The following is a 22,029-nucleotide window of genomic DNA, read 5'->3' as shown; positions in this document are numbered from 1 at the left end:
TCTATCTTTTTTGTTTACTCTTTATCTCACTCTATGGAGACAACAGAGAGATGATGATCTACCTGAACTTCGTGAACTTGTGAGGATTTTGGACCTAATCTAAGCCAATTCTTAAGAAAATGTTTTTCTCATACATGCTATCATTTCTATTACATGTCAAAAAAAATTGATATTTATTTTACACAAGAACTTTTTTCAAATCTAAATAAAATAAATATCGTTAAATCCTTCAAATATAAATATATTTTAAACGTACAATAATGTATGTTTTTAAAACATTTTAAATATTATATTGTATAAAATTATATATTGTTAATATTATTACAGATAATATTTAAAATCAAAGATGGGAAATTATTATTAAAATATAAATGTTGAAAATATAATCTGTTTGTATAATAGAAACGCATAGAGAGAACAAAAACACTAGAAACCGCAAAAATTTAAACTTTTTAAACTACTTTTAAATATAAGACTTTTGTTACATTTTTTGATACTTAAAAGATTATATATATTTAAAGATTTATTAATTACATTTATTAAGCATTAATTGATTTTGAAAAAGAAATAAAAATATGTTTTTTCTTAAGAAATCATCCAAAGTGGGTCCGAGGGTACTATGGATCATATGCATAAAAAGTAGTTATTCATAAAATAACGGCAACAAAAATTAAAAACCAATTTTATAAAAAAATAAATACAGCTATTAACTGTGATATGAACAATAGAAGAGAAAATCCATAAATAAAATTATGCTAATTGATTGAATAGATAAAAAATAGTCGAGATACAACTTGTGAAGGTAAAATTAATTGTTTTAATGAAAATTTTTCTTTGTATATCTTTGATAGATTTTCTTAATTTATTTTTGAATCAACTAGAAACAAAAGTGTAATATAGCAACTATTTTGTGTTGCCTGTTTTATCATATACATTTAATGTGTTGTGTGACAACAGATATCTGTATTCCAACTACATCGCTAATTTACGGCTATCAATTGCAGTCCCGTATTTTTTAGGTGTAAATGGCAGACAGATGTGTTAGTACATAGATATGATCCCGTTATTAACACGGACGGAAATAGTGGAAATCACATAATTTCACACAGAATGTCGGAAAAAAACAGGACTTTAAAATTCCTAAAGAGAGGAATAAGTTTTTAAAAAAAATATTACATATAAAAATTTTTTAATATTAAGAGAGTTATCTAAGTGGTCACACAAATTTTAGTTTGATTTGAGCTCAATAAGACCGAAGTTAACTTTTTAAAGTAAAAGGATCTATATTTTTGATCAAGAATTTAGGTTCAGGACATGTTTGTATTTGATAATCGATTATTATTCGGGTTCAAGATCTTGTTTGAACTAAATGACGCCTAAATAAGTTTTTTGATAAAAATTCTTATTTTTCGCATGTCGATGTTTAAATAATATTTAAGTTCGGAATTTTTTTTATGGGCAAATGAATAGCATTATTGAAAAAACAAATATAAACCATTTTATTAAATTATTTATTTATAATTGTTTAAAATGACGGCGTACTTCCTCAAACGTACATTTCTTGAAGACATCATTTTGTATGCAAGATTTTTCTAAGATGGTTTACCCTAAAACAAAAGTTCAAAAACTCTTATTTTCTATATTGATTGAAGTACGTAGCCGTTTAAAAAAATCTCTATTTTTTAAATGACAGCTATTTTTAGGGAAAAAGTACATTTTTACGGTCAAAAATTAGATAAACAAATTGTTATTGCAAAAAGAGTTTTCAATTTTTCGCAAGAATCTTACATACTTTGTTGGGTAATGTATAGAAAGAAATCATGTTAAAATTTCAAGTCAATCAGATAAAAATTATAAAAATAGCGTTGCATGCAAATTAAAAAAAGCGCGTTTGTGGAAGTGTGTCAATACACTGCCACTTTAAACAATTATAAATAAGTAAAAATTGTTTGAATAATTTAATATATGTATAACAAAATAGTTTATATTTATTTTTTCAATAATTCATTTGCCCACAAAAATTCCCGAATTTAGGTAATCATTTTAGGATCTCAGAAGTGACATTACCTCTTAAAATACATTTCTTAAAGGAGGTAAATTAAATTCTGGAGTGCAAAATTTACGTTGAGCTATTCAAGCTGTTTTATTCGGATTCTGGTAAATTTTTTTGAACAAAGATTCTGGAATTTAATTCCAAATTTACACTACTAAAAAAAAAAGAAACACTTTTTGTGTACCAAATTTAAACTATTTTCAAACCGCTGGATTTCAGCGAAAAATTATCGCAGAAACAAAATCCAAAAAGTGTTTTAAAGCTTAAAACTTCTTACCTAAAAAATCGCACATTTTGCGATATTGCGATTATTATTTAATTCAATGTACTATCGTGAAGAAAGATCAAATCACATCACTAAAGCAAAGTTTTATAGTACGATTACTCCCCAGTAATAAACATTAGCGTTCTTTGATCAATTACTGCTTATAAACGTTCTCATATCCCAGATAGCCAAATGTCTTGATGTTGCAGTTATGTTGCCAACAATCGTGCAGTAACTAATTTATTTAGACAAACTTGGAACAAGGTGAGACAGCATTATGTCTGATAGGTTGAACTCATATGAATTCTATTTTTAACAATGGCAAATTGATAGCAACATGTCAGCATTAATTTGTTATCAATTATTTGTTGTTGCCATGTTGCTGTTATATCGCAAACAATAGTGTATTATTATTGCTGACCGTTTCCTTTTTTAAATGTCCTCAACTGATTGCATGTATAAGTAATCATGTTGCTGAATGCATAATGTGTTTTATTTCGATGTCAACAAATGTATAGCAAATCTATAACAACACATGCAATGCATTAGTTTGCTCAAAATGCTACATCACGCTTGGTATTATCTGGGATATTTATGCATCTCTTAATAATGTCCTGTGGAATTTTGTGCCAAATTTGCCTAAACGTTTCTTCCAACTAATGAAACAGCATTCGAAAGTGCAGCTTTCCATTGTTTTCTTGAGAAGCGTTGTATGTACGTTAATCTGTTCACGAGTAACAAGCGATAAAAGCCAAAATGACCATTTTTCTTAAAATCTCAAGAACTCCATAAAAAAAGATTGCACAACAATGAACAGCCACTCAAAATAAAAGGAAAAAATCCCATTACAAAATGCAAATAACAGTAATTCTCTATGATTTTTTCACGCAAGATGCAGCGCAGCTTTAAAGTCGCATAAAAAATTTTTATCTTAATGAGTCAAGCTCTATCATTATGCCACATTGGTAAAAAGAAAAAAAACTGAAATCACCAAAAGCGTTTGCAAGGAGAAGTTTCAAGCTTTAAAACGCTTTTTGGATTTTGTTTCTGCAATGATTGTTTGCTAAGTTTCAGTGGTTTGAAAATAGTATTTAAATTTTCGGTATACAAAAAGTGTTCCCTATTTTTTTTTTAGTAGTACATTTTAAAGATTTATCCCCGCTTTCTGGAGAAATAAAATTGGATTCCAGGTCTAAGATTTTTAACTTACACTAGGCCCAATTAGATACAAGTTTTTTGAGCAGGAGAAACCGATTTTTTAATGCAAATTTATGTTTAAGACTTCTCCATTATCTAATGAGTTAGGCTCGAGTTTTGAGCCCAAGGCCAAGATTAAGTCCAATCGGAGACAGAGATTGTTGGTTATCTGACACGTCATTCTTTCCAATCAAGAATCCTCATTTTTCACTCTTAACTTGTTTTTAAGACTTATTCTCGTTATCTGTCAAGATATGCAAATTAAATTGCAAAAGCTTACTGAATCAAATTTAAGTCAAGTTAATTAAATTTGCTCTCAAGCGAAATACTCAGATTTTTTTTTGTCAAATTCGAACTTTACCTAAATTGTTTTCTTAGGGGGAAATCGTCATTTATTAATTAAGGGGGCATATGTTTGGAGCTACAAAGACATTTTTAATAAATTTTTTCAAAGCCAAGAAGCAAACTATAAAAATGGGACTTTTTGTATAATAAAGTACACGTTTTGTAGTTCTTATACAAATTTCATTATAATGATTTTGTTAAAAAATCGCCTCGCTCCACTGTCGTCAACCGTACATGTTTCTACGACAATTTCTCCTTTTCTGTTCAACCCCAGATAGCCAAGCGAGATTAAGCATATCGGGCAAATTAATGCACTGCGTGTATGTGTGAACTTGCCCACAATTTTCTGTTATTGTAATTTAACGTGGAACGAAGTTAACATCAGAAGAGCAAATAACCTTCATGAGTTTATAAAATTATAAGTGCATGCATTGAGGAATAATAAACTTGTCACATTGACAGCAATTGTGCATGCATGTTGACAACTTGCCGTCAGTTTGTTGAATTCTAATGTAGAATTTTGTATGATGTCAGAACAACAGACAGTTTGAGGAAACACCTTGGCTTTAGTTTGATAAAATTAATAGGGAATAAGTGACAGCAAAATAACAACACGTTGTCTTTATTTGGCTATCTGCGACCAAAATACAAAAACCAAACGGTATTTTAAAGAAAAATAAATTTCCTTGTTGTTGTCGCATCCAATTTTTTAAATCTGAATTCTTTCTATTTTTTTTTTAAACAAGCAAAAATAAAACTTATTGTCAAAAATTAGCACTCTAACTTTAAATGACCGCCATTTTGTTAAAAATTCGAATTTTATATATCGGATATGACAACGACAAAGAAATTTATTCTTTTTTAAGATGCCGTTTGGTTTTTGTATTTTGGTTGAACAAGGAAGGAGAAATCATCGTGGAAACATGCATGATTGACTACATAACAGCGGAGCGGAGGGGGGGGGGTTAACAAAATCATTGTAATAAAATTTGTATGAGAACTACAATACGTGTACTTTACTATACAAAAAATCCTATTTTATAGTTTGGTTCTTGGCTCTAAAAAAAAATTCATGAAAAATGCCTTCTTTTTTGTGGTTCCAAACATATATGCTCCCTTAATTCGTATCATATAATACGTATCTTATAATATCATCGAACACATTATTTGTATTCTTTTTGAAGCTATTATAATTTAAGAGCCAAGGGCCGTTACTTAGTCACGATAGAATGGATTTCTTGATGTAGAACTCTTTAATATTCCTATTCCTATTCATATTCTTTGAATAATTTTCAAATTGTGGGTTTTTGTGGTTTTTATAATTTATTCAAATTAAGTTCTCGATGTATAATCAATAAGCATATATAAATCGTGCAATCCCAATACTGGTAGACAGTAATTTCGTCTATTTGTAAGTCACTTTTTCACTTTACTATTTACTATCATCTTGCAACCAAAATAGACAAAGCATACATTTTGTTGAAGATATTGTTAGACTTCCAATGAAAACTAATAAAACGATATTATTATTAAATATTCTTCTCACTATTGTGTACACTGATGATGACTCAAAGAAGAATTGAAATATAAGATACATTTTGAATGTTAAAAAAGATTGTAATTTGCATCTCTCTCTCTCTCTCTCTCTCTCTCTCTCTCTCTCTCTCTTTCTCTCTCTCTTTGCATCTGATTCTTATTTGTCTGATTTTTCTTTTAATTTAAAAAAACCTTATCTGCTAATTATATGATCTTTTAAAAGACACTTTCTAATTTAAATTCAAAATTTTATTTGTAGTTTTTGCTTAAAAAATGGAATCTATAAACAAAGTGACTTTTTGGTATTAACAATTTTTCTTTATAAAATAATACATATGCATTTATTGTGAGATATTTATTAACAATGCTTCACAAGATCCTATTCGTGTTTCGTACACGAATACAATTCGTCATAAGAACTTATAAATTCACATATTTATCCATCATTCATATTCAACACTGCATTATATACATAACATTCTTTCTTATTTCTACAATCACGTTTTGGAAAGAGAGGGGCCTGCAAATTGTGAACGTTATATTCTCTGAATTATACGTTCGCCCGATACGTCATACTTAACGTACCAATTTAATTTATGTCCTCGATATTATATTTAAAAAAAAACTTCGATATCAATAAGAAACATACAAGGTATTATCAAATAACTCGTCATTTCGTTTGCAACATTCTTCTCCCAGCATCTCGTACTATACAGTATAAACTTATGAATTAATGTTTATCATTCCAAGATATCTGCATGATCAAGTAAATCCTCCCAGTCATTAGAAAATCATGAATGCTTTTTATTTAGTAAGATAAGTCAATATAAGTATCGTTCTGTCTTTCTGAATATTTAATGATAAAAACAGAGCAATGTAGGAATTACTTGTGCTAACTTGTATCACTAAATAAAAAGCAATCTTAAAATACTTTATACATTATGTAAAAAGTACGTTATCTGTAATATAACATTATTATATTCTATATTATATATTACAATATTATATATCAAATACATTTTTTTTAACAAATATTCTTCATTAATATTCATAAATTTAAAAAAAGATGCTTTTAATTACCGCAGTGAAAATTTTGTTTGCAGTGGAATAAAAAGGCAAATATTATGCTATTGACATTAATTGTTTTTTTTTCTATGTTCCACTTGTAAAAAACACACTATTATCAAAATATAATTGAAACAAATACAAATACCTCAGGCTGCGTGAAATATGTATACCAATAGTTTTCTCTGTAAAATAACAATTTTAATCCATATAAATTTAATTTATTAGTATAGAAAAAATAATTAAAAGATGGCCAATCGGTTAGCTGATTTTACATTTTTGTGTATAAAATACTTTTTCTCGGAAGTTAGAGAATATTTTCTGTTTGCTTAACTCTCTCTGTAACCATTCGGAGCAACTAACGTATACATAGCCGTAAAATTATAATGTATATATATGCGCATCTTGTGCACGTGCATTACATTCTAACGATAATTGTCTAGTAGCTAAATTAAAATTTTATGTTACATCACAGTCTGCAATTTGTTACGTGGCTGATACAGTCGATTGGAAGTAGACATCTGTTATTCCTAGACCATTTTCTAAGATATTTAATATTAATATATAATTATCAAGATTAAGTATATTTTTTGCCATGTTAAAGTTTTAACAAAATTACATTTTTTAGATTGTTCTAAATTTTATAACAATCTTAAATTAAGTTAAAGTTGAATGGTTTATAAAATTAATTTATTTTCATTAAAAGTTATATAAACAAAAAACTAACTCACAAACAGAACTCGCTAGATAGCATACGGCAATTGAAATCAAACTTTAAAGTTTGGCGCCATTATGTATAATTATAATTAACAAAAAGAGATTATAGTATACTGTTTTAGAAATATTGTTTTTTATGTAGAAATATATTTTCTTTTATAAATTTTTTCTTTTACATTAATTTTTAAATTACAAAAAAGTTAATAAGTTAAAATTTAACTTTTTGAATAATTATTATCCAATCTTGATAATTATAAATGTAATTCCTAAAATTATTTTAACATTATTATATTTTCCATAACATTTAATAATATAATAATTAAATATTATATATTTATTATAATGTTTAATTATTATTTAATAAAATAAAGAAAAAATATAAAAGGAATACGAAGAAAGTAAAATAACAAAAATGTTGATTATTTAAAATCTTTAGAAAAATCTATAATCTATCGTATGTATATCATTATCTATAGCATCGATGCACAGATACGAAAAGATTATATTTTTTGACAGATTTCAAAAATATGGTCCAGGATATATTATTCGACATACAAAGCTATAATGTAACAAAAAATGCTATCTTAAAATGAAATGCTGATATTGTCTCTGCAGTATAACCAACGTGAAATAATCAAATATATACAAAGTTACAAATTTCAAAGTTGCGATTCAATAATTCAAATATGACATTTTATTAACATAAAACAGATAATAACTCAATTTAATAACGATTACTTTAAGATTTGTTAAAAATTTTTTTTTCATCTGTTACTTTTTTAAATTAAAAACATCTAATAGATAATCTGATATTCTACGTTTTGTGTCACAAAAAACCGTGTTGGAACGTGATAGAAAACAAAAGCCTCAATTATCAAATCTGTATAATTGATTTGATATGTAACGCAATTAGAGCACAAAGAAGAAATTATCAATATTGTTTTGGCCAATATTCGTAGTATTTTATCCGTTTAATAACTAGTTTCTTATAGGTAATGTAGAGGATGTTTCTTCGATATCTGCCTTGATTTCGAATACAGATCTAGCTTTCCTATTAAAGTATTCTGTGTTATACGCAGACAGAAAATTTGTTGATAGTTTCTGAAAAAGAAAGAAATCAATTCAGCTAGGACAATTTTCATCTTAGAAAAAAATGAATTGGCGAAAGTACACCATATTATTACAAATTATTCACCCAATTATTTTCTGATCCGCGTTAATTGCGTTCTGCTATAAATGAGTGATTTCCATTCCATGAGGCAGTCTGTGACCTTGAGCATGACTCATACTCAGTTGCCTCGTCGCCATTCCGCCACCACATTGGCTGCTCCAATCCGCAATTGGTACTGGCGTACGGTAAAACTTCGACGAGGTTTTATTAAATATTGGCAATAGTTCGTTTGCTTCAGTGGATAATGCCTGAGAATGTAAGCTTTAAGCTAAGAGGTGTTCTTAGAAATTTTCGATAGATTTTAAAGCAGAGCTAGGATTTAGTTGCACATTTCGAGCCGATTTCATTATCGACGCCTACTGTTCTTCTACCACTTGTCATTTGTAACTTAGTAATAAGACGCCAGATACTTTTCAACAAGACGCGTGACATTTTATTTCAAGAGCGTTCCTAATATACGATAAAACTGTAATTCCCCTAAATGACGATATTTAATATTTATAATTAGTTGTTTGTCTTTCCTTTGGTTTTCACGTTTTAATAAATGAATCACTTAATATTACAGTAAAAGATAATTAATAATAAATAAAATAATAATAAAAGATTTATAATAATTATTAATTTAGAATTATTTAAAAAAGAAAGTTTTCTAATTAGATGTTTAATATTATCATTTAGGAGGATTACAGTTTTATCGTATATTAGGAATACTCTTGAAATGAAGTATCACGCATCTTGTTTAAAAGCATTCAACAACTCGTTACTAAGAAGTTTAAGATGCGAATGACAAGAGCGGGACAGTGAGCGTCGACAACAAAATTGACTCAAAATGTGCAACTAAGTCCCAGCTCTGATTTAAAGTATTACCTTCAAATAAATAATAGCGTCTGTTCCGTAACCTTCACAGCTGAGAAGTACAATGTCACCATGCAGATACCTGGCGTACAATCGAGATAATGGCAGACCGTAGCCGTATCCTGCAAGCGGTACTGTATGAGCATCTGATTTACTCGGCTGTGGAGCGGTACTGTACATATATTTAAATAAATGGTCCGTTTGTGAACGAGGAATGCCGCCACCTCTATCGGATATCTAAATAAAGTAAATAAATAAAAAAAACGTTAATTATTCGATCTAATCACGCATCTTAATAAACCACTGAACAAATTCATTCTACCTTCACGCAAATGTCTTCTTTACCGCACACTAGTAAAATTTCGAGCGGCGGATAATTGTCCGCATCAGTTCCATGGTGTTCCATTACGGCTCTCATGCTGTTTTTAAAAAGCTCGAATAGCATATGATACAAATGGCTCGGCACATAAATAATCCTAATCTCACTACTACGTTCAAATTCTGAAAAAATGGATTATGCAACAATTATAATCAAAATAAATGAAACTAAACTGTCAACTAAACTGTTCAAATTAAACTGTACACAAAATATATTTATTTTACATTTTATAAAAAACGACATTATTTTCCGATTACTCTTAAAATTTTTATTAAATGATAAAAATATAATGGCGATCATACATAATCATAATTCTTTATTTACGCAACATATACGTATATATGGAAATAATAGTAGAGGAAAGGCATCGAATTTGGTTTCCTAAATTGGAACTCTTATTTTTTGGAAACTAAACATTGCACCATATGAATACCGATAAAAATATGATCTGCTTAGTTAATTAAAGAAATAAAAACCTATATTTTATACATTCATATGTTTTTCTATATAAAATCTGTTAAAAACGAATTCGTTTAAAGCGATAGTTATATGCATGATTTTGTCTCATAAGCAAGTTTAACGGAATAACATTGAGTCTGTAGAACTACATAATACATAATAAAATGTATAGATCAGTAAAATGTAACATTAATACTTCGATTGTATACAAATTCCAAATTAGGCACCCATTTCGTCAGATGCTCTTTTTGACATGTGTCACAAAAACAATTAAAAAAATACGAAATAGTATTATAAAAATTACTATACTATTTGATAAAAGATATTTTCCGATTTGTATTCATGTTTTCAACATTGTTTTTCTAACTATTATTTAAAAAATATTGTCCAAAAACAGAGTGGTGTTCCAAATTTGGTGCCTTTCCTCCTCCCGTAAAAATAATTGTAATAATTGAAATTGTATTTGGTCTACCTCTATAGAAAATTATTTATCTAAAATTACTTACTAACTAATATAATCAACTTTATTCAAACTTGCCATTATGCTGTTTGATTTTTAATTCCGGACTAGCCAGATAATATTGATCGCATAAAAACCGTGCATTCTCATAAGCGTCCTTAATGACGCCGATTACGTCACAAGACGGATCTATACATCCTACGTGTCTACTATGCCCATTCAATTGCCCACCAAAAAGGAGCGCTAAAACATAATTTTAAAAAAGTGTCAATAATATATGATCCATACTAAAGCATACTCATGAAATGTTTGATATTCATAAAATGCTCGAACTTACTATGTTGATTGATCAGCATACGAATAGAAATGCGGGACATGAAAAATCTGTCCAGGAAATACTGAATGCTATTCTCAGTCTGAATGTCCACATCATGAGACTCCTTCAGTTCCAAAACTCCCTGCGCCATTGTCTGAACAACATCGGTATGTCTATTTCGTATCTTTATTAGAGCTTGGCAGAAGCTATAAAAAATTCGAAATTTCCGTATAGTAATTTTTACTGCAAACAATGTTTGCGACAGTGTTGAGCTAAATTTAATCAATTTATCGATTAACAATTACTCAAATAGTAACGTATCTGTATTATTGCCTATCTGTATTGTTTCAATATTAGTGTATTCGAAATCGTTGAAAATAAATACATAAGCAGTTATTCGATCGCATGGAATTTTGCTTATGTCGTCGCTTAAACCTCAATAGGCTTCTTTTTTGCAATTTTCACGTCAAAAAAGTTATTCAATAAGTTATTCAATAAGTTTAATTTACTATTAATTTTCTATAGCTTACATTAAATTATTATAGATTCCGTAGATATGCGAAGGTTTTTATACATACATTTGCATATATTTTACAATATTTTCTTTTTTCTGAATAAATATATAATCTTATAACAAAATTATGCTTTTTAAAATTTAAATTTTTTGTGGAAGAGGAAGCGCAGTATTATTATGTACTTCAACTTATTATGTAACGTCGTCACATTTTTTATAAATAACATCCTAAGTAACAAATATTTTATAACTTGGAACCTAGAATTGATTAAACACCATACTAATAAATAAAAGTATTTTTTGTACAAAATGTAAATGGGAGTCATACTATTATCTTCTTCTCTTTAAATTTTAAATTTTTAGTTAATTATTTTAGTTATAACAAATAAATTAATCGATTAATGCCTCTAATATTGGTCTTCGATTATTTCAATCCATTTAAAAGTGCTCAGTTCATATACTCACTTGTCTAAAGTGGCCTCGTTGACTTCAACTTTTTCAAAGTGTAATATTTCTTCAAAGGATGTGATGTATAAATTATTCACAATACCCACACTAGGCATTTTTAGCAAGTTTTCCGGCAGTAAATGGATTTCTTTCATTATATTGGCGAGCCGTACTGGCAGTTCTTTCCTCAGGAATATGAAGGATTTTCTCTCACAGGCACTTAAACCTTAAAAAAAAAAACGCATACGATATAATCACAATTGCAAATTTAAATTATAAATATAATATAGCTGTAATCAATTTTCAAATCGTTTATTAATTGATATCAGAATATTTTATATAATAATGGGAAATCATTATTCCTCTTTCAGAACTTAATATAAATATAAAATCTAAATATAATATCTTAATTTGTAAATAAAAAATAAAATTTTAATAATCACGCATCTTATTCGATAGAAATTTTATCTTCTGCTTGATCAAATAGTTATTAAGACGCTGCTGCAATTATAACAGCAGTATTAGTTAAAATAAGTTTTATTTTGTATCACATTTTTTTAACTTATTAGACACAAAATACGTGTTATGGATATTAAAACTGCCGTTACGTTATCGTGATAATACAGAATTGTGATGATAAAGAAAAATCACCAGTTTCATAAATTTTTGTTAATAGCTAATCTAAATAAATATTAAGTATCACAAGTGATGAGAGAGAAAAAAACTTAAAACTTGCTATATTGCATTAAACATATCAAATTTTAACTAAAAATTCAAATTCATCGACCTCAAAAATTATAACATAAATTTTGAGTAAATCAGAGTATGTAAAGGAAATGTGTTTTTTATTAATTGCAAAACCTATGAGTACCATTCAAAAGGTTAAGAGATATAAACAAGCCTTCAGAGGATGCTGAACTGCTCGGCAAACTTGATCGAGGTCGATAATGTAGAGTCATTTGTTTATCCTTGTTTATAAAAATATTCGCTTCAAAATACAAATTATGTAGCTCTACGTACAAATGAATCCCTCAGTTCAGAATAGATTGAGGAATAAGACTATATTCGTCAAATTATGATTAAAAGCCGTAAAAAAAGTTATTTGTGTGATCAAATTTTATTCATCTAAGTGCTTTCACTACAGATTTCTGAAAATTTGATCACACAAATAACTTTTTTTACGGCTTTTAATCGTAATTTGATAAATATAGTCTTATTCCTCCATCTATTCTGAACTGAGGGATACCATTCATTTGTACGTATAAGTTATATAATTTGTATTTTGAAGCAAATATTTTTATGAAAAAGGATAAATAAATGACTCTATATTATCGACCTCGATCAAGTTTGACGGGCAGTTTAGCATCCTCTTAAAATCTTCAATAATTGTTAATAAAATTGTTTAAGGATAGAGGAGAGAAGAGAATTATGAACCACCATTTTGTTTTATTTAAATAACTCAGTAAAAATTTGTGTGACAATTCTTGTTGGTGCAAATTTGTTATCCATGGAGTTCAACCAATCCATGTTATAAGCAAAAGTTCTTCAGATATACATAACAAACATAATTAACAATTTACGGAAAAGGGAAAAAAGATTGCGATTATGGAACCTATAAGAGGAATATGGAACATTACCAACAAATATTCTCAAAATTGTTTTTATTTCTAAAAAGTGGAAAATTAATGTTCTTTAACGGACTTTACACATAAATATCACAAAAGTATTATTATCTTGTACATAGTATCACACAAAAAAATCAAAATATAAATATAAAAATCTTTGACTTTTGCGACTTTGCGTATTATGGAAATAGAATAAGAGAGAGTATTATAACAAACAATATTATTTAAGTATCGTCAAAATATTGTAAAAATATTACAAGGGAAGAGATTATAAGATTCAAGACTTGTGACAATCGCAAGAGTCCATAACCCTGAATGCAAGCAGGATATTTTTGCATGTTAAATGTATGCACACATTATATCAAACATTAAATTCAATAACGTTATTTGAAAGCTATATTTAAGCCCTTCAAATTGCACTAATGTTACAAAATTAATACCCGACATATTTCTCAAAATGAGGTAAAGACACCTATAGAATTTATTTCGGCTACTTGCAATACTGAAAACTTGCAACTTCTATGACAAAACAAACACTAATGACTAGTGGCCATGTTATAACGTCTAAACAGTATGCAAAGAAGATAATTCGAACAGTTATTTCCAGAACTCAATACAAAGTATACGAGATATCACGAATTCCATAATCCCACATTTAGTCGATAATCGTCTTCTCTCCTCTACATAAAAAATGATTAAATATTGTTACTTTTTACATGAAGATTTCAAATTAAATTTTCATATTGTATTAACTTTAATATTTTAAGAGTAGTTATATTTTAAGAGAGTTGTAAGAACAAAGCACAAAGCAATCGTCAGATCAAATTACTGGAAGGACACGTCATACATGTCCTACTCAACAACTCAATATAACTGTAACACATGCTGTATGTACGCAATGGCTATTAACTAGGAAAGGATAAGAGAAAATTAATCGTCGGTTCACAAAGAAACTATGTCCTTCATGCTTGTCCTATACAAAAGTCAAATAAAAGCAGATGCTTTTGTAGAAGTTCAAGGTCGACATTTCGATAACCGATGATATGTTTCGTTCGCATTTTTGCATTCCATTCGCAAATGTAACTTATTATGATTATGATCGTAACACCGGTGTCCGGGAAAGTATTTTTTGATAGGATTGATAAATCAAATTCTTGAATCAACACTTTTTATTGATTACCATTTAATCCGCGCAATATGTCTAGATATATGTATGTTCGTTGAGTATAACAATCTAATTTATCAGTTTATATAATGTAATTTAAGTGAAGCCAATATGTCAAAACTACTATGTGACCTAATGAATCATTCACTATTGAAATACAGTAGTGCTGGTGAAACCGTTTATCATACGAATGCCGAATACAAAAGATAGACGGGCATCATTTAGCGCTGAAATAAGAAAAAAAGCAAATAAAGGAAAGGGAAAACATTTTCTTAAGGATGACATATTTTAATGTGAAAATTTTATATTTCGGATTTTGCGATTTTATTATACGATATCTTCACTCGTAAGGGGCATATAGAAAAAAAAGAAGATTTTATTATATAAACCAAACCTAAGCTTTTGATTAAACTTACTTAGAACTTGATTAATTCAGCTGTATTGAAATTTGATTATCTTGGATGTTTGCAAGTCGTTGGTTCGTTGGTATAGATACTATAGATAGAAGCAGTCTTGCGCTGTATGTTTACTTGACGTAAGACACTATGAGACTGTCTCTTTTCAATATGACTGAAGGATAATTCATTAAAATTTAGTGGAGTCATTTGTGGTCGTATGGCATACATTTTACTGACTTAAACTCATTTGACTTTTTATTGCAAAGCTAAAAAATATTGTTAATAAATTCTGACTGACATTTGCAGCAAACATGAAAAATCGAATTGAGGTTTGTCGCGGGATTTTTCAACATACATTTAAATTCAACAGTGAAACATTTTGAGAGACGACTGAGAGACTAAGCTTACAAGAGAATGAAGATTGGTTTAAACATTTTCTTAACGGCTAACAGCATAAGCGATTTCAAGGTAGAGAGAGTTTGGAGTCACAAAATATTAAGAATTAAAAATAATCCGTAACTTTTCTAACTCGGCCAACTGTCAGTCGTCGATCTGAACAAGAATAATACTGTTAAATAGCTTTTGTCATAATGAATCTGAAAAGGTATAATACTATCCGTTGGAAGTTAACTGTTCAGGAAGTAAAAGTCGATTTAAATAACATACTATAAGATTTTATAAACCTGAAAGCAGGAATTTTGGCACTTCTACATTGAACGACACTATGGGACAGATAACAAATTGAAAATAGTAAACAGAAAATGAATATAGGTCTAATATAAAAATTCTATGTTATGCAATTTTTTCCTAAATTGACTTCTACTTTCTAAACAATGACTTCTGACGCGTACTATTATACCATTTCGTATTCTTTATACTTATAGCAAAAGCTATCTAACGGTATCACACTTGTTCAGATCGGCGACTGACAGTTGGCGGACTTCCCAACTAGGATGATACACACGCACACACAAAAGAGTTCGTAAATCCGATCAAACAACCTTCGTGTGGTACACTTTAGAAGTAATGCTAATACCGGCGGTATTGCAACTTTTTTAGGCTTTTAAGCTCAGTAACTCGCAAGTATATTTAATAAAAAATAATTTTATTATATATAGTGTTTTATAAAGTCTCGAGATTAACTACAAGAATATACAATAATAAAAATAAGGATTTTTATTTTAAAAATTTGAAGTAATTTTTATGACAAACAATGCACACTAACTTTGTTATGCATGTAATATTCCCTTTAAAGCCATTATAACTTTCATATAAAACTTTTTTTTTTCAAAAATGCTTATTATCGATAAAAGTGAGTTGAGGATGTGAACTTAAATTTTTTAAATTTTCTTTCCTTTATTTTAGCAAGAATTTTATATCATACGGTTACAAAAAATTTCAAAGTCTGTCTATAACAGGCTTAAGGGAATGCTAAACTGCTCGTCAAACTTGATCGAGATCGATAATGTAGAGTCATTTAGGCACGTCATTAACAAAATTTTGTATGTATTTCTTTTATAGATTTAGAAATCCTTTTCCAGAATTTAAGTTTATGTATTCCGCATACTGTTATCGTCTATACTTTAATTGTGGAGAAGGATTTTGGAACAAATTGTACAATTCTGTCCATAAAACAGATAGGATCCCCTTAAACACGGAAAACTTTTTTTCTAAAGTTCCTAGGCTTATTCTAAAAGCATAGTATTGTTCTTTGCTGAAATGTAAAGTGCGCCTCATGTTTATTTTATACGTACAAAGTCTAAAACTTTTATACGCAGCAAATGTTTTCACGAGTCAGACTACAGAAGTCAAAACTATAATTTTCTAACTTTCTTTCGTTTTCTTTTTCATGAAATTGATCGTAGCGCACCGCGTTACTATCTGTACTTTAATTTTAGAGAAGAATTTTCAATCAATAAAAAGATTTCGGTGTCCGAAAAATTAGTAATAAAACAGAGCAGTTTAGTATCCCCTTAAGAAGCCTTATGCAAAAAAAATTAATTATAGTTGATTATTCTTCTCGCATTCTATTCTTATCAAAATCGGTGAAAAGCAGAGCGTAGTGTCTCCTCGTGAATGCAATCTATCAATTAATCAGTTTCTGTTAAAATAGCATCAACAAATTTATTTAAATTGCGGCAAAAAGAAACATGAGGTCGACAATTGAGCTTTGCAATATTTAAATGTTTTTAAATAATTTAAATATTTAAATATTTTTAATACTTAGGTATTTTACATACTTTTTTAAATATTTAAATATTTAAATTATTCGATGCTAATGTTCATTGTATCACGTACGCCCGATTCAATCATCACAATATCATTCGACAGCATTACAAGATTTAAAAAGAGTCGTGCAAGTGTTTGAAATTCTCGCGGGAGATTTAATTATCTGAGTCAAAGAAAAAATAAACATAATGCTATATATAGTAAACTAACATACAATTTGTTTATAAAATCAATATTTAAATCGCCAAGTTAGCTTAAAAAGATAACAGATACTCAGATTTTGTAATCTCTCTATGATAAAAAAACGCCGTATCTTTTTATATGTGTTGTTTTATGTGAATGTGGCATTAGAGACATTTATTTAGAATTCTAAAAATTATAACAAATCTCAAAACCGAACAATTTGACTGATTATTTTTCTATAAGAAACATGTGATCTTTTATTAAGAAACAAAGTTGAAGTACGTAAAAAATATTCACTATATTTTGAGGATTATGGTCATAATATTTCAAAAGAGTTTTAAGCATTTTTGTAGCCCTTTTGATAATATTTCGAAAAGGTGTAAAATTGTTTCAGTAATTTCCTTTCAGTATTTTTTTATAAAGTTTCAAGTGCAAAGTATTTTACTATTCCAGAGATCTATCTAAAAAATGTTGCAAATATATTTCCCCACTTTTATGAAACGTTTCGCTTTTCAGTTCAAATATCTCTGAAAAATTTCGGTGCTGTATGGACTTAAATAAGACCATCATCTTACATTAATCATAAACTTATTTGCAAAATCTCATCAAACTCTTATATATATTACAAAACTTTCTTGAATGTTTGCTTCTACATTTTGACATTCTTTTGCTTCTCTATTAAAATTTTATACATTCTTAGACTTTATTATGCATTTATTATTTTAATGGAAAATAAATTGTTTGCATTTAAAAATACGAAAAATAACTGCTGCAAGAGATCGTGATAGAGACATCGATCAATCGCCCGTAAAATATTTAGTACCGACACGCTCAAGTAAGCATCGATAAATCGATCCCCTATTTCCTCTCTTGGAGTAAAATTCTAATTATTTATATAGACATGGCATGCTTGAGACATGTTCCCGAGTTGAATACGATGGCTCTGAAAATAAATCTCAACCTGGTAAGTATGCAACACAAGAAAATTGTTACTTGAGATCGCAAGTCTGAAAAATTACGGTATTGTCCACAAATCCACTGCAATGTTTAAACGTTGTGGCGGAAATCTGTGTAAATCTAAATATGCTTCGTAATCATTAATAGAAAACATTCAAGTTGCAAAAAATATTATGCGAAACATAGTTTATATTGATTTTCTACATCTAAATAGTATAGACACAAAATGTTTAATAAATATCAAGTTTAAACGAGCAAGCTGAAAAAATAAACATTAAAAATTTAATGTTTTCAAAACTATTTAATAAACGTTATAAAAATATTTTATAAGACCTTAAATGTTTACTCTAATGTTTTATTTCACAATCTAAAATATCGTTATTGTTGTTACACAAGTAACATTTATTGTAATACAGGAGAAGTTATTAACATTATTTCAGATTTGTGCTCAACAGAAATTAGCGCATTCGCCAATTCTCTCCGTGGGAGCTTTTGATAACAATTGTTTACGCGGAGTGTAAACAGAAAGGTTGGTAATATCGAACAGACAATAATGATATCTGTATGAATTTCTGTGCAATTTAAATTACCTTTAATAAGATGTGTCATTACTTCAATGTGCTTTATTTGTTTGCATTATGTAATTTGATCAAATTAACACGGAAAATACTTTTATTTTATAGTTAATTTAAAATGGAGGTGAAGTGAAATAAAATACGTTACAAAGTGATGATATAATTCGCAAAATTATCATACTTTTGAAAGACTAGTACAATTTTTACGGGCTTTGCAACTATTAAGAATGATACGAGTACTCGACGATAAACAAGATTAGATCTTCATGAATTTCTCGAAGAGAGAATTGTGACTATAGCTTCTACTATTCAATTCTGGAGTGATCAACCGAGAAATTACCAGAAATTGAATACTCTATCTGTCCTTTTTGCCCTATCTGCCGGACCCAGCTGGATCAAGTCTCGTTGTTTTTATATAAAATTTCCTTTGACAAAGAGAAAATAGATAAATGGAAATTTCTATAATAGCATTTATATAGTGATTGCTCATCACGGGCGCCGCGCCAATCCTGGCATTCGCATATTTATTGGACATATCAAGCATCTCGTTGATTGTCCTGAGAGTTCCCAATATCGTGTAATATTTAATTAATTTAAAATTCCACAGATTACGATCGACAAATCAAATAATAGCTATTACTTTCCCTCTAAATATCAAAAGTACAGTAAATTTCTATTTTACAAAAATGTAAACTTTAATATACATAAACAACTTTAGGGAACAGTATTTTTGAATGCATCTTATAAATTCTAGAATACCTATATTTACTGCATAATTTTAAATGTTTTGAAATTAAAAATTATATTAGACATATAAATTAAACACACACTCACACCTACAGAATCAATTCCGTTAAGAAAATAAATTCATCAATTTGATACTTTAAATTCTTGTTTGGTAATACAAATAAATAATAATGCATTTTTAAAATAACTGGGAAATCAAAAAGTAATTAAATAAAAATTTTGAAGATACAAAGAATTTAACAGGCATTGTTAAATACGCCGAAAAAAGTATTATACACAAAGCATATTATTTTCAAAAATTAGCATAACAAACATGTACCTTGTAGTTTATCTTACATAGATAACTACACACGAGCATGCATGAGCTCATTATTGACATCATATATAGATCTCGCTTTAAGAAATAATATTATGAACAACGACGTTCGTTCTTTCTCAATCATCACAGGATAATGTGTTTACGAAGAACGAAATAATCATTGTTCTTTATTCTGAGTCATCAGAATTCTGGTGTCGCAGACAGAACAGCAAATAAGAATACCATTTTGTTCGCATAGAGATAGCGATCATTAAGTGATGCGAATTGTATATTCTCACCATTATAATGCATTTATTATTCATTATTGTTTGACTTTGGCCAACAAACAATTTTTTGATAACGAAGTTTATCTTTACAAGGTTTATATTATGTTTTGTAATGTATTGTAATGTGGTGCTAAATTTTCTCCCAATTTTTGTTTTTCTTTTGTGTTATTATTATGGAGAACTGTTTAAGAAGATAAAAAGATTGGGGAATTTTTAGGAGAGAAACATTTAAAGATCTATAGTATTTTTATACTTTCCGATGATAAAAAGTACTTTGTGATAAAATAATTAACAAAAGATAAGTTTTGAAAAATTCGAATTCTTCGAATTCTTGACAATTCTGTCCAGAGGTTATCACATTTCAGTCTGTTCAGATAAAGGTCTCTCGTTGAATGGCTATCATCAATATTATTATTATTATCATGGCCACGGCCGCGTTCTATTTTCATATGCGATGTTAATGTTCTTCATCCCACTCGGTACGTTGTCTTTCAAAGCAAATATCTTCGACCGCGTTTTATTTACCGATCTCAACTAATCAATTAATTCCAACTCGTCTTTGAAAAAGCGAGTTTGTCGAATCTCGTCGCTTATATGGTAAACCGTTTATCAAATTTAAAACTGAATGATCAGTCTCGAGTAATCCGCCAAATCATTCAATTTAATTCAATTTAACTAATTGCGAAACAAACTCTAAAAGAATAGCTATTTTAGATCAGTCTTATTTAGTATATTCTGAATTCATTGAAACTAAGATTTACATTCTCAATCTCTTAAAACATGGCCTAACAAAGCTTAAAGTAGATAAAGATTTAAGGAAATGATATCCAGAAACTTTATTTGCACTTGATCTCCTCGATTACTCCGATAGCGGCGAAATGCAATAAAAATAATCAACATGGAATTTTTTCACCACGATAGCGAAATTGTGTTAATGATAATAATGGTAATAATAATAATAAGCTATAATTGATAGCAAACAGAATCTAAAAATAATTTTCTTTGAATTCCTAAATTGCAAAATAATTTTTTGCCCTCTTTTTATTCTGAAAATACTCTGAAAATTCGGTAAGAATTCACTCTTATATTATCAATTCTAAACTCTTAGTCGCATCAATAAAAAAGAAACTTATTTTAAATTTTATAAAAATTTGCAATAAAAATAAACCAAACTCTTGGATCAAATCTTCTCACCAGTATTTAATTAGCGTCTGTACTCATTCAGTACAGAATATTCTAGCAATGTTGTAGCAACTTCGCAATGTTTCTGTAATATTGCTGAAATGTTATATTGCATTAGCAAAAAAAATTTAATCAAGTTAAAAAATTTAGTCAAATTTTTTTTCAATGCATATATCATACATATTAGGAAGACTAAAAAGTAATGTCGTTTTGAAACAATGTAAATAGCTTATACATAAGGTAACTGTACGGATGTACATAAGTAGTGTACACGTATATTAGCATGAACTTGTAGTAGCAAGGAGCCAATCCAAATATACCAAGCCAATCCAAATATAGGGATGTAAAAGATACATGTGCAGCGAATCACAATCTTTTTATATAAAAAGGAATAAAATTTGTTGCTATTGTGACTAAATATTGTGAAATTTACATTATGCACAAATCATTCCTTGCTGTGATATAAGTTTATGCGTATTTATTACCCTACGTAATTTTGTTAATATAATAATTTATTATTATTACTTATTCAATAATATAATCATTATTTTCTATAATTGTTATCCACTTATTTATTAATATTTTAATTCTTTTCTTGAAAAAG

At 28.4% G+C, this 22,029-nt stretch overlaps 1 protein-coding gene across 1 annotated transcript in view; it reads right to left on the bottom strand.

Moving 5' to 3' along the window:
* Positions 1 to 7,934: 7,934 nt before the first annotated feature.
* Positions 7,935 to 22,029, bottom strand: part of LOC105840769 (pyruvate dehydrogenase (acetyl-transferring) kinase, mitochondrial) — a 35,999-nt gene continuing 21,904 nt past the window's right edge. The window contains exons 2-8 of the mRNA XM_012687827.3: positions 11,798 to 12,005; positions 10,840 to 11,024; positions 10,581 to 10,745; positions 9,527 to 9,705; positions 9,217 to 9,441; positions 8,374 to 8,597; positions 7,935 to 8,279 (exon numbers count right to left, since the gene is read on the bottom strand). Of these exons, the coding sequence (XP_012543281.1) occupies positions 8,409 to 8,597; positions 9,217 to 9,441; positions 9,527 to 9,705; positions 10,581 to 10,745; positions 10,840 to 11,024; positions 11,798 to 12,005 (1,151 nt within the window). The 3' untranslated portion in view covers positions 7,935 to 8,279; positions 8,374 to 8,408. The remainder of the gene's footprint in view (positions 8,280 to 8,373; positions 8,598 to 9,216; positions 9,442 to 9,526; positions 9,706 to 10,580; positions 10,746 to 10,839; positions 11,025 to 11,797; positions 12,006 to 22,029) is intronic.

This window comes from Monomorium pharaonis, chromosome 2 (assembly GCF_013373865.1).
Source record: "Monomorium pharaonis isolate MP-MQ-018 chromosome 2, ASM1337386v2, whole genome shotgun sequence".
NCBI lineage: Eukaryota > Metazoa > Arthropoda > Insecta > Hymenoptera > Formicidae > Monomorium > Monomorium pharaonis.
The sequence above is the reverse complement of the archived record's forward strand: the minus strand, read 5'-3'. Positions and strand labels throughout refer to the sequence as shown.